Source organism: Prionailurus viverrinus, chromosome E1 (genome assembly GCF_022837055.1).
Source record: "Prionailurus viverrinus isolate Anna chromosome E1, UM_Priviv_1.0, whole genome shotgun sequence".
Classification (NCBI taxonomy): Eukaryota; Metazoa; Chordata; class Mammalia; order Carnivora; family Felidae; genus Prionailurus; species Prionailurus viverrinus.
The window spans coordinates 37,150,517-37,166,445 of NC_062574.1; the positions used below are offsets into that span (position 1 = coordinate 37,150,517).

Below are 15,929 nucleotides of genomic sequence, written 5' to 3' on the forward strand. Positions count from 1 at the left end.
TTGGAATGTTAGTTCGAGCTCTATCTGGGGGGTTCTTCCTTGCACCCCAACACTGAGTGCCCCAGCCAGAGCCAGATCTGAAGCCTACTTCCCGGGTGAGAAACGTCACACAGGACTCCTCCTTCCTGGACAGCACCCACAGAGTGAAGGATGCTTCTTGGGCTTACTTTTCAGGCATCCTTGAGTAAGGAGGGTGGGAGGGTTGAGCTATGATTGGGCCACCAGGTGCCAGCGCCCCCTAAGTGCTTAGTCCAGGTCCTAGGGCCCCCGCAGTTGTTTCTGCTTCATGGGGCCACTCTGCACACAGCCTGTAGGAGCTCCTAATCCAGCCACTAGAAGCCAAGTAACAAGCCTTGATCTACGGGGCCTACAGGAACCACCCAGTGTCTGAGGGATGGGGCATAATCACATTTCAATGCCCTGTTAAAACCCATGGGCAACATTCACTCTGCTCCTACTCAGGTGCATTGAAGCAAACCAGGAAAACACTGGTCTAAGCCCCTCCACACCCTCAAAGCCATTGACAATGCTGACTGGACACCCAGTGGGCATGACTGCGATCTGGGATCAGATTTTGTGTCAGGTGTCTTTCTTTGATATCTCAGATTTTGCCTTCAAGGGCACGTGGATAGAGAGCTCACTGCTCTTTTTCCTTTCTGGTCTTAACTGTCTCTGCCTCAGGGAATCTTTCTCTGGTCCTGAGAACGGGTCAGACCTCTTTGTGGCTGTTCCCAAGCTGCCTGCGCATCCCTCGTTGTGATGCTCCCACACTAGGGTTACCCTCCCTATGGCCCTTCCCGTTAGAAGGAAGTGACTGTGCTGGTCTTGGGCACCTCGGTGTCTCCAGCAGAGCATCTGATATACAATAGGCTCTCAATATGTGTTTTAAAAGTTAAACTTTTATGTTATGTGTATTTTGCCACATTTCAAAAAAAAAATTTTTTTTTGATACCTGGGCCCATCCCAGATCAATTAAATCAGAATCTCTGGGGCCCGACCTAGACATGAATACTTTAATAGGAAAATAAAAAGGCATGCAGCTAAATGTTAATTATAGGGGATTTTTGCATGTTTGTGATTTTTATAATTGAAGAAAAGCAAACAAAAACAAAAACAAAAACAAAAAAACCCCCAAAACCACCTAAAGAAAAAATGCATAAGATAATAAGTTCATTGTTAATTAGTGAGTTAGCAAGTTAGTTGAGGTCAAGTGAGACCCAGACTGGGCTGAAGTCAGTTCTAGGCTTCTTCTGGTTTTGATCTGTTCCTTGTATATGTCTGTTTTGGGGACCAGCTACCTCATGTCTCAACAAAGGAACTTGTTTGCCAGGAGTGAAGGGCACTGGGCATTGGCTAAGATGGCCAGAGGACCAAGGTTTGGGAGTCGGGAAAGGCCTGGACCTCAGGAGCCTGTGTAGACATAACAACTCCAAGGCCAGGCCAAGGGGCCTCCCCGGCTGGGGACAAGCCGAGAGCATATTATATCCTCCATATCTTTCTGTTCAACAATAGTTACTTCCGCATTGGTCCACGGAGTTTCTGAATTTGTCTAAGTCATGCTTCCCTACTGTCTCAAGTTTAACTCAGACTGTTGGCAAACAGACTCCATTAAATCCACAAGGGTCCATCAGAGCAGTCAGAACCATTGCGAAAGGGTGAGCCCGCAACTGTTTTCCACCTGCAGGTGAATACTTCGCGTTGGTTCTTGGGACTGTTGTTCGCCCACCAGGGTGGGTCTGTCAGTCTAGTTTCCACCTGTGGTTATAATGAAGGGCATTTTCAAAAGGCTTTGATGGCCTGTCAGGTTCTTGCTGAAACTCATTTAAACTCTTTTCTGCTTCCATGTAGAGTAATCACTGTGCTAGGTATTTTCTGCTTTCCCCTCCAGATTCGGTTTCCACCCTGTGCTGTGCCCTACACGCCGATCTCAATGGATCGCATTAACTAGACCCCCTTGTTCTCTGGCTTCCCGTTGGGTTTGGCCAATGGGAGGCCCTGGCAGGGGACCAGAGGGCGGGAGGAGAGGGAGGCCGGGTGGTTATTCTTCTTGTTCCCTCTCTGCTGGAGAGTGGTGTGGCAGTGGCTGCTTTCCGTTACTGAAGGTCACAGGCCATTGCGGACTCTCTCTCCTATACCTATGGGTCTCTTGATCCTGGTGGTTGCACCCTCCCCTTGTCACTTGAGGCCTGGGAAAGGTCACAATGCCAGTCTCAGGATACTTCATCCTACCTTGTTGGTTTCTTTTCCTGCACATTTCTGCTCTTAGGTCAGCTCTCCTTACTCACCCCTGTTGAGGGTGCCTCGATCTCTTCCACCAAGATTCTGGCTAACACAGTTACTTCCACGGTTCTGGTTAGGACATGCTTGTAGATGCTTCTCTCCACTGGTAGGATGCAGTGAAGCCAAGGTTACGGGTATGACCCCTGCATGGGCTGGTCGGCTTTTTTCAGTGATGGACTCTAGCCTTGTCCTGGCGTGCTTAGCTGCCTCCCTCGAGTCCAGAGACGTTGGGCATCTCTGGGGCTGTAACACGGTGGATCTCATTTCCTGAGCGCCTTCTCTGCACAGGTCCTGGATTAGGGGTTATCCTCAAGTCTTTTCCTACCTCCCATCCTGCGGGGTAGGAACTATCTCCTCCTTCCTACAGATGAGAGAAGTGAGATCCAGAGAGCTTGTGTAGTTTCCCCGAGGTCACACAGCAACTTTGGGGAGGGGAATAGGGATTTAGGTTCATACCTTCATCAAAGCTGCTGTGCTCTTCGGTGGGGTAGGCTGCCTCTGGCTACGTGAGTGCAAACATTTTACTACAACTTGAAAAGTCTGCTGTGAGTGAGTGAATTCTACAAATACCAATGGTAAACCAACAGCGCACAGTGGTGGTAGCTGCTTTGCAGAGGGTGAACGATGCAGGATGCAGAAATACTTGGAACCAACAGGGGTCTTCCCTAGACAAGGCAATCCCTTGGGCTGCACTGTGTGATGTCTGCAGACCATTCTGGTAGTATTCCACATAACCTGGCCTTGTCTGGACATGTCCTTCTCAGGAAGTCCCACAGGTTCCATTTCCGGAAATAATCTTCCAAGATGACCACGTGGAACCTTCTGCACCCTGGCTGGCATCCTGATCTCAGGCACTCATGGGCCCTGGTTCCCTTCAGTAGTGTGGTTCCAGAATCACTTCTGTTTCTCATCTCAGTGCCTGGGGTTTGTGACCGAGTGATTCAAGACCCTCAGGCCTCAGAAAGGATGGACTCAAAATACATTTATTTCTCAGGAAATTCTTTCTTCCTTTTTTCCAAGTTTTCCAAGAAACTTCTTGGTTGTGCTATTCAAATATTTCATTCTTATCAATAGTTTGTCCTTCTGTCTCGAAGCCTTAGGGTTTTAAAAAAGGTAACTAAACAATTGCCTAGACTCAGATGCAGCATTTTGACTCAGCTGTGCTTTTTTCCAAAAAACAAACAAACAAACAAAAAGGTCTTGGCACAGGCTAATGATTTAAAAGTCAAAGGGACTCCTCTGAAGAATGACATTTTAGTTACTAACAATGATTTTATAGTTTTAAAGTAATGTGCTTTACAGTTACGGTTATTAATCCTTTTTTTTTTCCTAATCATGTTAAATCATAATGGTAATGATGACTATTTTCATTTGATAAATACTTATTGACTGCTTATTACATGCAAGGCACCTTGTAGATAAACATCACCCGATGGAAATACAATGTGAGTCACAGATGCAACCCCGGTATGTAACTTGATTCTTCCCAGTAGCCACATTAAAGAAGTGAAAAGACACTGGTGAAATTAATTTTAATAGTATGTTTTATTTAGCCCCGTATATTCAAAATATTATTTCAACATTTAATTAATATAAAATTATTTATGTGATATTTTGCCTTTTTTAATACTGAGTCTTTGAAATTCAGTGTGCATTTGACACAGCACATCTTTCTTTTTAATTTTTTTTTTTTTTAATTTTAGAGAGGGGTGGAGCAAGGGAGGGGCAGAGGGAGAGAGAGAGAGAGAGAGAATCTCAGGGAGGCTAGTGTGAAGCCCTACATAGGGCTCGATCTCACAACCGTGGGATCATGACCTGAGCTGAAATCAAGAGTCAGATCTCAATGGACTGAGCCACCCAGGTGCCCCTCACGTAGCACATCTTGAGTGGCAGTAGCCACTTGTTCATTAGCCACATGTGGCTTGTGGCTGCCATATTGGACAGTGCAGTTCTAAAGAAAAGATCGTTTGCCTGAGAACTGAACAATTAACTATTATTCTGAGCACGGATCACCTTCCCACATAAGGTTACCTAGCTTTTTCTTTCTTTTTTTTAAAAAAAATTTTTAACATTTATTCATTTTTGGAAGGCAGAGAGAGACAGAGCGCAAACGGGGGAGGGGCAGAGAGAGAGGGAGACACAGAAACAGAAGCAGGCTCCAGGCTCCAAGCTGTCAGCACAGAGCCCGATGCGGGGCTCGAACTCACGGACCGCGAGATCGTGACCTGAGCCGAAGTCGGCCGCTTAACCGACTGAGCCACCCAGGGGCCCCGCTAGCTTTTTCACAGTATTAGAATTGCAACCCAAATGCCCCAGGAGAATTAATTCACCGGGTGTTAAAAAGCACACACTAGGTGCTTACTACCTGTTAATAAACAGTAAAGCAGTTTCTTATTACCCTAGAGTTACTTGCTATGTAAATTAGGGACCATTTTTTCCAAGACCCTGATTTTTTTTTTCCTTGTCGCTATTAAATTTAAATTACTTCAGCAAATCGGGGCATGGAGCTTGCCAGAGTATTCCTGTTTCTGTGTCCAGTCGGCTACTCTGCCTTCCTACTTTTGCCCCTGACAACAGCGGGACCTCAACCCCAGGTGACCAAGACTTTCGAACCCTCCCGATGGCCTGATTTAGTAGCAGACCTTCTTGGAGATGAGAGCCGAGGGGGGGGGTGGGGGGAACATTCCCAGACTCATGCCATGCACAGACCTAATACTGTCCCTTTATCAGGGAAAGCATGTCTTCCTACCATGCGCCGCCTCTAACTGACTTTGACCCGTGGAAGCAGATCGGCGTGAGTGTCTCTTACCCGGGATTGCTGGTGTTTGTGGTAGAAGTCGGTCACGTTAAAATCATCCAGATCGACCAGCAGGCCTTGCTTACACATTTCGCAGGTCTTCGCGGCACCTAGATCCGCTCCTGAAATTAAAGAATTCTTTGTTACATGTAGCCCTGGGTCTCTCTCTGCTGACATTTTGGGAGTGAACTTGTGTCTGTTATGAATTCTGAGTTTCAGTGACCTTTTTAAAGCCAGCCATTGTCTGTAGAAAAGGACCTTGAATCTGAGATCTGGAAAATTTCCTTCGTAATCGTTTTCATTATTATGCATGCAAGCTTTGTATACGTGAAATTCTCGTGACTTTTAGATAATAGGCCTTGCTTTCTGTTTAAATATAAACACACTGCTTCATAAAATTGGAGTTGCTACATGGAGGCAGAGAATCTGTAACATAGGTGTTTGCCAAAAGAGTGAAGATTGGCCTGTGTTGTTGTTTTTGTTGTTGTTGTTGTTTTTCTGACAGACATAACACAGGTCCAAGCAAATAAATGAGGACCATATTGATGGCAGAAGCTTTTCTCAGTCTGTGGCTTAAAAATCTACCTTTCCTCTCACCCAGGTGACTTCCCTCCTGAGGGGGTGAGGGAGCCGGGGGCCATGTATAGGAACTAGCACAGCAGTATCTCTGGCCAGCCCCTGAGACTGAGCTCAGCCTCATCTGGGAAAAGAAACATGAGAAGCCTTCCTTTGTTGCTGTGGGGTTGTTGGTTTTTTTTAATTTTTTTTTTTTTTTTAACATGCATTCTAGATCAGCATTTTTTCTCCGCTTATCCTGGTCCCCAAAGCAAAAATGGAAGATGCAGAACTGTGCTGTGTTGAGGCAAACACCATGCCCAGCGTCTTTTCCTGGCACGTGGGTGCTGCAGTTTTGCTAATGATGTCCTGGTGTTTATTTTCATGCATTAGAAACTAGAGGCCTGGTTAGTTACCTGCATTTATTTGGGAAAGGTAGGGTTGGTGCCGTTTTATACCCCAGTTCTACTCTGCCTCAATGGGGACGTAAAGAAATAGTAAATGGTAGAGAACGTCAAAAGACAAGGATGAATGGTGATCCCGTGTCTGCATTTTGTTTGCTTGATTTTTTTTTTTTTTAGGGCCTCTCGGTAGTGCTTTAGGCTACTGAGTGTCCCATGTGCCTCTGATCTTGATGGCGCTCAACACACCCCTACTGATGCTGGCGTTTTACAAGCAGTTAGCAGCGCTTTCATTGCACATTTCATGAGTGCTCTTTTCCTGTGCTAGATGTTTAATTGGCCCAAATTTGTAGTAAGATAAAACACCGCATGACAGGGTCATTAGCGGCCAAGATCCCCGTTTCCTCCCCGTCTGAAGGACTGAGTACCAAGCTCGCTGCGTGGAGATGTGTTGAAGCAGCTTGGATGATGGGCCCGGGTTTGTTTCCCTTGCTCGGGAAAATGCAGAAGGTGGACAGGGGATCAGGGAGGAGACGGGTAATGCGATCGGCCCACGGTTCCTGCCTCTTTCTCTGGAGGGGACGTGGCCACTCCCTATGGGGACAGGATAAAGCTCTTAGGTCTCCCAGGCTGCCTGAAAGAGTGATAACCAAAGAAGAAAACACGGAGAGAAGAGAACTAGGATCCAGCTATGGGGTAAAAGGTTTTCAGGGAGTTGTCTCTGAAAGACATAGCTATTTTGTAATGGGTTCTTTGCATTGCCGTTTCCTGTTTTGGGTTTTTTGTTTGCTTTTGTTTGTTAATTTTGTTTCGGTTTGTTTGTTTGTTTTTGGTTGTTGTTATTCAAGTTGCCCTTCTTCCTCAAACCGTGTTTTAAAGAAACCCCCCGTTTTCTGCCAAGAAAACCACAGCTGACCTCCCCATGTGGCCGTATTTAGGTTATAACCTCCCCAGGGAGGTGAGAAAGGGCTTCACATTCAGTTACAAGATCTGCAAAAGACAGAGCTGACAAAGCCAGCACGCGGAAATCTCTTTACCTAATACGGTTCTAGAAAATTAGATCAGCGCTCTTTCCCTGCCCCTACTGCCAAAACGCAGCTTTGCTCAGTTTCTTAGGTGACACCCTCCTTCCCCCGCAAATAAAAGGAAGCAGAACTGCTTTTGCCAGGTGTCTATTAGCAGGCATGGCTGCTGTGTGCTTTTGCTGAGGTGCAACCACTGACCTATTTCAGTTTCCTTCCTCCTGGGAGGGAATCTTAGCATCTCTGCTCGGGCTCAAGTGGGGTAGGATTTAATAGCATCGCCAAGATTCTTCTCTCAGACTTGGGAAACAAATTCATTTCCCTCCCATAATTTAAAGGCAGCATTTAGACCCGCTACTGTCCATCAGCGCTGTGAGCAAGAGTCCTGGGGTCAGGGGCCATGGTTCTTCTGGCTACTGCTTAGGAGGAGAGGGGACAGTTGTCCAGGCTCGGAGTCCCGCACGGTGGTGTCTCATATTAATTATATGTTGGCTCACGTTTTCCGCTTCTCCTTCCCCACCCACCTGATGTTATTTTCACTTTCAGCCACTTTTTCAGGCACTCCTGATGAACAAACCGCAGGCTTCCCACACAGCCGCAAGGCTCCAGGAGGGGGTTGGTTGGGGAACCCCCGGCTATCTGACAGATGCGACACAAGTCTCCTTCCTCCTCTGAGTCCTCCTCCAGGAGACTAAATGGAAAACAAGCCCTGGTGAGCAGGGGTCTGCACAGTTGCAGTGTCTACAAACTACAAGTACCATGTCCCGGGATGTTCAAGGGGGAGGCCCCCCCCCAGGACTCCCCAGGCCCACCCCCTGCTCCCTCCCACCCTGCTGAAACTTCTTCCGGGTTACTGATAGCAGGTGCACAAAGTCTTGTGTCAGGCTCCTCTGCAGCTAGTGGTACGTGTGAGCTGACCAGGAGAACCAGCAGTGCCTCCATAAATCTAGAGGCGTGGGACAGGGCTACAGAAGAAAGTCATGGAAAGGGCTGGGCGCCCCTCCCCCTGTCGTGGCCACTGTGAGGGAGTTGGCGGTGTGGCTTGTTGTTGAGTACGTGGGATTTGCAGGCAGGGGGCCTGGGTTTGAGGCTTGCCTCTGAAACGTGTGGGTTTGGTGACTCTGGACCAGTTCTCGAAGCTTCTCGGGTCTCTGTTTCCTCACGTATAAAGCCATGTGGTGCCAATACCACCACTACTTATCTAACAGGGTCTTGGGCAGCCTGGATGCCATGATGGCGGTGTCACCGCTCTGCAAAGTGCATCGAGAGTCTGGCAAAGTATTTGCACACAGAGACCCCTCACTAGATGTCGTTTGGGATGATGATGAACCAAGGAACCTGGATGTGAATTCACCAATAGCATAACACTTGCCAAGAAATTTTGCCAACATTCCAGAATGTAAGCTGCTGGGATCTGATAAAGATGGAATTAGTGAAAATGTAAGCAGATATGTTTGTGTCTAATCGACGGGGAGTGAAGACTAGCTGGTTGATGTTCATGTTGGGAGGCCCTTAGGAAGTCTATGGCTTGTTCTTTAGAATCCTCATAGCCTGGGGACTGTCTGGTCAAGGAAAGGAAACTGGCCAGAGACTCAAATCAAAGGAGAGGAAGAAATGGGCATTGCTCTGGAGATAGAAATGTGTGCTGAGTTTCTGAAGAGACCTTCCTCCCCAGGAAACAGAAGTCATGAAAAGGAACCGAACTATAGTTTTCTATTATGGGCACAAACAAAAGAGGAGATAAATCATATTTTTTAAAGACTCAGTATCTCTAAGATGTCAGTTCTCCCCAGAATAATCTACAGATTCAGTGCAGTTTCAGTGAAAATCCCAACAAGCTGATTCTGAAACGTGTATAGCCCAGGACTCTTAAGGAACAAAGTGGGGAGGCCTACCAAAGGGCACCACTGGCTACCAAAACTTATAAAAGCTACAGACATTAAGATGACGTCGTATTGGATTAGGGAAAAACAAAAAGGAACAGGCCAGAATAGAGAGCTCTGAAGCAGACTCGTACATTTATAGTTATAAGACAGAGGTGGCCCTTCAGTTGAGCAAGGAAAGATCTTGGGACAGTTGGGCATTCACAAAGCATACCTCACATCACATATTAAACATTACTTCACATTTAAGAGCAAAATCCATTTCACACTAAGTCCTAAGTGTTCAAAGTGAAACTGTACAGATTTTAGAAAAAAATAGGAAGAATTTTTTTTTTTTTTAAATTTTTTTTTTAACGTTTATTTATTTTTGGGACAGAGAGAGACAGAGCATGAACGGGGGAGGGGCAGAGAGAGAGGGAGACACAGAATCGGAAACAGGCTCCAGGCTCTGAGCCATCAGCCCAGAGCCTGACGCGGGGCTCGAACTCATGGACCGCGAGATCGTGACCTGAGCTGAAGTCGGACGCTTAACCGACTGAGCCACCCAGGCGCCCCTGGAAGAATATCTTTAAAACAATTTTTTTGTAATGTTTATTTATTTTTGAGAAAGAGAGAGAGACAGAGCGTGAGTGGGGGGTGGGCAGAGAGAGAGGAAGACACAGGACCCGAAGCGGGCTCCAGGCTCTGAGCTCCAGAGCCCAATGTGGGGCTCGAACTCATGAACCACAAGATCATGATCTGAGTCAAAGTCACTCAACCTATTGAGCCACCCAGGTGCCCCAAATAGATAGAACATGTTAATGACCTTCAGTTAGTAAAGGATTTCTTCATCAAGATAACAAGATACAAATCACAATCCATAAAGATGGATATATTTGACTCCAGTAAAATTAAAAATTGATTTTCATTAAAAGACATCAAGAGGGGGCCCTGGCTGGCTCAGTCAGAGAAGTATCCGGCTCTTGGTCTCAGGGTTGTGAGTTCAAGCCCCACGTTGGGTGTAGAGGTTACATACATACATACATACATACATACATACATACATAAATAAATTCAAAGGAATGATAAATACAATGCAAGAATGGTTTCCTGGGGGCAGAAAGGATATTGGGAGGGGGTAGATGAGATAGGGTGGGTGAGGGGCTCAAGGGCTCCAGTAAAGTTCTGTTAGCTGGAAGGTAGGCACAGGGATATCTGGGTTTTGCCTTTTTTTGAATTCTCTAATTATTTGTATGCATTAAAGTAACTAAGGGAAAATTTTTAAAGAGTATAAGTGGCATTGAGAAATGGGCTTGAAATATTTAAATGAGGCATATTATAAAATATGAGCCAATGCTTACTAAAAATTGCATTTATATGCAAAGATAAAAGATGGGAAGCAAAGTTATTTTATAGTGCTTATCTCTGGATTATAGGATTACAGGTGATTTTTCTTTTAAGTTTATATTTTTCATACTTCCTAGAATGAACATTTTTGAGATAAACAGAAAAGCATAAGGTTTATTACATACAGAAAGAAAAAGGGTGTCTGATAGGCGAAGTACATAACTCATAGCTGTTTAATGCATTGCCATGCCGAGACGTGGATGTATTTTTAAAAGAAATCATTTTTAGCTCCAAGGCATCACTTTGGGATGGTGGAAGACCAGACTCCTGACAAGTGGGTCTGAAGCTGTATTTTTGGACAGGTGTAGATGGGTGAATGTGAGGCCTTTTGGCCCTTAACCATGAGTCGGTCTGCTGGTAGCTCGTATAATAGGGAAAGGAAAATTGGGGTGCCTGGGTGGCTTAGTCGGTTAAGTGTCCAACTTTGGCTCAGGTCACGATCTCGTGGTTTGTGAGTTCGAGCCCCCCGTTGGGCTCTGTGCTGATGGCTCAGAGCCTGGATTCTGTGTCTCCTTCTCTCTCAGCCCCTCCCCTGCTCATGCTCTGTCTCTCTCTGTCTCTCAAAAATACATAAATAAATATTAAAAAAAATAAATAAATATGGAAAGGAAAAGGTACTGCTAATAGGAGAGTGACTTAACTCCTGCAGTTGGATAACAGACCTCATGGAGTAGTAGGTGTGTGTCCTGTGTCCTCTCTTACCCTCTGCATTCTAATTCATTGCCTTAGAATTTCCCCACTTACAATGAATATCAATAGATAACTAACGGCTGAAGTGAGCCATACTAACGTACACAAAGGCGGCTTGCATTCACAGAATGCGTTTCCTGATCAGTAAGCCAACATCAGGGTGTGGTAACACCTACGTAAAGGAAACAGAATCCTGACACGGTGTCTAATGATGGCTTTAAAAAGTATCAAATTTCATATATTGTGGATGTTGTGAAATATCCCCACATCATCTTACAAGACAGGGAAGATCAAAGGAAAGGGCAATCCAGAAAAAAGACCTGTTTCTCTCTCATGCGTGAGAAAGAACACATAAAATGGAAGCTGTGGTTACCCCAGCGTAGCCCTTCGGAGAACCAAGGTAACCATGGTAACGGTTTGGGACAGGCCTTTTGGTTGGAAAGATTCAAATTCTAGAACTGTTGGTTGGATTTGCACAAAGTCCCATGAGGGAGAGCTGGTGAACTTCAAGTGTGGAGTGGCTCACTCTCTGGGGAGATAGCAGCCTTTTCGTAAAAGATCCTGGTTCCTAATTGCCCATGAGAAGAGCTAGCCCTATGTAGCAGTCAAAAATCCCTTATGTCTAGCAAACTTGCCTTCCTTAAAGTTATGGTATTTGGGGAATACTGGAGAGATTGAGCTGGAACACCAAAATTTTCCTCATAGATACATACATTTTAAGAGCAACAAAATAGATAATGTTGTCGATAAAAGCAATCATTAAAATGTCAAGGAAGGGCCTACTTAGGATTTAAAATTCCCATGATGTTCTAATGAAGGCAGTGCTTATTTCTACCTGGAAAAATGGAATAAAAAAGTATATACATATCATTATGAACATTCCTCACCTTTCTTGCAGTTTCTTGAGTTTCTCAGAGTCTGCCTTTATCTTATTGGCTTCCTTTTCATCTGTGAAAGCAGAGGCTGCCATTCTGTTCCCGTTATCACTTTGATTTGGGAAATTAGAGACCGCGAAGAAAGTAAAAGGCATATTTTCTTGCAGGGACCCAGGCACGTGCAAATGGCCTTGTAAGTTCATTCTTGATGGTGAGGAGCTAGAAGACTCCCCCAAGGACAAGTGGCTTTGAGGATTTAGTAAGAGCTCTTCCGTATATTCTAGAGCCCCCTGGGATGGGTTCGTTAAAGGAATATCTTCTGCTCCCCTGACATCAAATTCATGTGCACTATTTACTGGAAAATAACTGTGGTTCTCAGCACTGGCGAGTGGATTCCTATTTCTAATAGGGGACAATGGTCGGCGAACATTAAACCTTGAGTTTCCCTCTGAGTCTGAACTGTGAATAAATGTAGACGACATCGACAAGTCTACTGGAATATCATCTCTCATGGCAGAATGCATTAATGATCCAGGAGTGTTATAAGATAAACTCACTGGTGATCTTGGAGCTGTTGGTCTACCAGAAAGAAAACAGTCAAGAGAATTACTAGAACTGCTTAAGTAGGCATGCCAATCTCTTTCATAATCACGGATACCAGGCCTATCTTCTGTGGAGGTACAGTCTCTAAATCCATTTTCAGCACTGAGGTCATCATCTAGACTAGCTGTGGATTTGGTGTCCCATGAAGGAAAGGTGCTTTTCTCATGTTCACTGTCACCACTGTCATTCTTGTTAGGAGACCCTCCACCAGGTTGCTTGAGGTCTTGAGACACCCTTGCCCCCACAGGAAGCTGCTCTGTCACTGGTTCCATTGCATTGCTCATTCTTAATGAGCCACGACTGGACTCAGTTCTTCTTACCGAATTTGCTCTGCAATTTTCAGGACTTTCTTCAAAATTTTTACTTTTGGCCTGAGTGGCCGACGTCCCAAGAAATCGACTTCTCTTATGACTGGGAGGAGAACGAGGCCGGTGCATACCAACCAACAAAAGTTCTTCCTCTATGAGGGTCTCCTCCTCAGTGTCATCATTTTCTCCTCCAGGGTTTAATGATAAAATGGAATAAAAATCTTCATCTCTGAATCTAAATGGTGCCCTTCTTGACCCTCCCATGGTGGTGGTTAGGAGTGGTGGCCCCAAGGACTCACTCGACACTTGAGGGCTGTTTGTTCCTAGGAAGGTCTGAGATAGGCCTGAATGTGGCTCATTCTGAGAAAGAACACTTGAGTCTCCTTTTTTGGCTCTCTCAGAGGTATACTCAGTCATAGTCATTAGCTGTGAAGATGGGACTAAGTGTCTTCTCTCTTGAGTTGGCCTCTTCAGCTTGGTGCCACTGGCCCACACTGGGCCCTCTTGTTGAACTATTGGATCTGCATGGAGAAAAGACAAGTTTATCATTCTTCTATAGGTGCTCATGGATGAAAGAGCTCAAACACTAAGAGTGAGAGTCCCTCAAGGAAACAAGCAAGCCTAGAGAAGGAAATCTGCACGCTTTAAAACGGCTGGAGGTACAGAAGCAGGACAGTAGAGGTAGCTTCCTTTTATGCTTCTGGAGTCTTCTTTGTACATTTTGTGGAGCTCGGGCTGGTTCTGGGGCAACAGGGTGACCCTGAGGATACAGGTCTTTTTTTTGTGGAAGCTTTGGGAAGACTGTCTAGCCCAGGTCAGTCAGGGCCGATTATGGGGAAATCTCTCAAATGCTGGTTTTCATAACAGTGTTTGTGGATAAGGAAAACCAGCACTCCAGGAATGGCTTCTACAAAAACCACCAGTGCCTCTTCATCTGGATTCATTCAACACGCATTTATGACACTCCTGCACCACACACAGCTTTAAAAAATCTTAAGAAAATATAATCTACCTGGGCAGATTGGGAGGAAGGCTCTAGAAGCTGGTGTCCAGTTACCCTGATGACTTGGGTTACATTTAGTGCTTAGTGCAATAAAAATTATAACTCTCTCATGACATCATTACCTTCTCTTTGTCACTAGCTCCCAGTCGATTTGTAACCTCGAGTAATAATAGAATTCCTCCCCCACCCCCTGATTCTAAATTATGAAGAGATGTATGGAGAAGAGGGGGCAAAGTGCCCAAATGGGTAGCAATTTCTAGTGGTGAAGTCACTTGGTCAAAACTTGCCTTATAAAAATAACGACTAAGCACACCTTACTGCGGGCTTATACTGAATGGGCCAGGCACCATACTAACTTTATTACATACACACATTTTGCCTCAGAATCCTAGGAAATAGGTGCCACAATGACACCACTTTATGATTGAGGGCACCAAGGCTTAGGTCACAAAACTTACCCAAGGTCACATTTCTAGGAAGTCAGGGTGTGATCATTCAAACTCAAGCCCGCCTGACACTATGGTTTGTGTTCTTAACCCCGACCCTGTGTCCCCCTTAAGAAAATGGCTGGACTTCCAATTTCCTTGTGAAAATGAGTATCCGTTTAATTCATTGTGATGTGCATGTACTGTTCAGGATTTTTTTTTTTTTTAACCCTCTCAGTGCAGATAGGACACTGAAAGTACTTACTTCTCTGATCCCACTTCTCTTGGTTTCCTCCTGGCATCAGCCTCCTCCCGGCCCCACCCCCCACCTCCCCTGTGCTATCCTGCAGGATCTGGTCCTTATCATTTACTTTCCAGAGCCGTTCGCCCCCTAGAGTGGACAGGACTCCACGGGGTTGGAAAGGCCTGTGTGGTAATAGCTCAGGCAAGTGAAATGCAAATCCGCAGAGCCTCCGTCCCAGCCAAGGGCCAAGTCAATACTGACTCACTTTAATTGAGGGCCTCCTGGGAGCACAGCTTCTAAAGTCCTAATACTCTCTAAGCCTCTTTTATTGTTAACTGCATGGGACACTCAGCGACGCAGTGTGAATTTTTACTCATCAGCTCTTCCAGAAATCAGTTAAGCTCTCCCAATCAGGCCCCTCACGGGTTTTATAAACCCCAATAAGAGATATATCAGCGATTCCAGGAAGCTCTGAGCATCTGGCTGTATGTGTATTAGGAGTAGGGCTGGTATGCCCACTCAGATCCCGTTTGGGGGGACAAATTCTTCTAAGTGACCAACTGAATTCTCTTGATTTTTTTTTTTTTTTTGAGAAAAAAAAGTGATACAGAAGATTCAGAAATGCAGGCTCCAGTCGATTGCTTTTCATTTTGAATCCGATGAAGCACCGTGGAGATTAGCTAACAAGTTGCTGGAACCTGAATCTTCTGGTCTGTCCCTGAACACACAGCTGTCCCTCTGCCCTGAGCCAGTTCAGTCTGGGCTCCAGGAGACACCTGAGCAAAATGATCGGCCAGGACAACTTTTGCAAATCAGAACTGGACACTCAACAGGAACCACAAGCTTATTTCAAGGAAGCCAGAGAGCTGTCGCCCAGCAACACTGGCTTCTGAATGCTGCAAGGCAGCTTCTGTGTATCCCAAAACACCCCAGGGAATGCATCTTCACTCTCCTTGTCACCACCACTGCCTTCCTCTTTAAAGGTTCAATCAGCGTTTCCTTGGTGTGTTTCCCCTAAAGGTGGCAGACTGTGCCATTCTATATTTCCACTATTTTAACCCCATTTCTTGCGTCTATCAGATAGGGAGCAGACTTCATAGTGCGCGGGCTGGGAATAAACACCCCATTTGGTATGCCAGGATGTGCTATTCATAGACCGGGCCCTACAGATTCTGCCGAACGCCTCTTGGGCCCTGTGTGGACTCCAGCTCAGAAGGGAGGGGCTCCCATTTCCAGAAGTTCAACCAGGTGCCACTGAATGTTCCAGGTGCAACAAGATGAAACCAGAAAAAGCATCCATCCTCTCTGTCTTTGGTCTAGATTTCTTCATGTGCTTGACCAACCAGTCCTAATGTAGGAACCATATACTCTTACCTGTTTTCCTCTGATTATACAAGTAGTTGAAGTTCATTTGGAGAAAATTTGGAACTTTCAGAAGAGGATGAAGAAGAAATAAA

At 45.5% G+C, this 15,929-nt stretch overlaps 1 protein-coding gene across 6 annotated transcripts in view; it reads right to left on the reverse strand.

Annotated features, from left to right (window-relative positions):
- The window catches only part of MARCHF10 (membrane associated ring-CH-type finger 10), an 83,166-nt gene that overhangs the window by 13,495 nt on the left and 53,742 nt on the right, over window positions 1-15,929 (reverse strand). For all 6 annotated transcript variants that reach the window (XM_047833868.1, XM_047833867.1, XM_047833866.1 and 3 more), the window contains 3 exons: window positions 11,902-13,321; window positions 7,580-7,746; window positions 5,090-5,199 (listed from right to left, as the gene is read on the reverse strand). In XM_047833868.1, coding sequence (XP_047689824.1) covers window positions 5,090-5,199; window positions 7,580-7,746; window positions 11,902-13,321 — 1,697 coding nt within the window. The remainder of the gene's footprint in view (window positions 1-5,089; window positions 5,200-7,579; window positions 7,747-11,901; window positions 13,322-15,929) is intronic.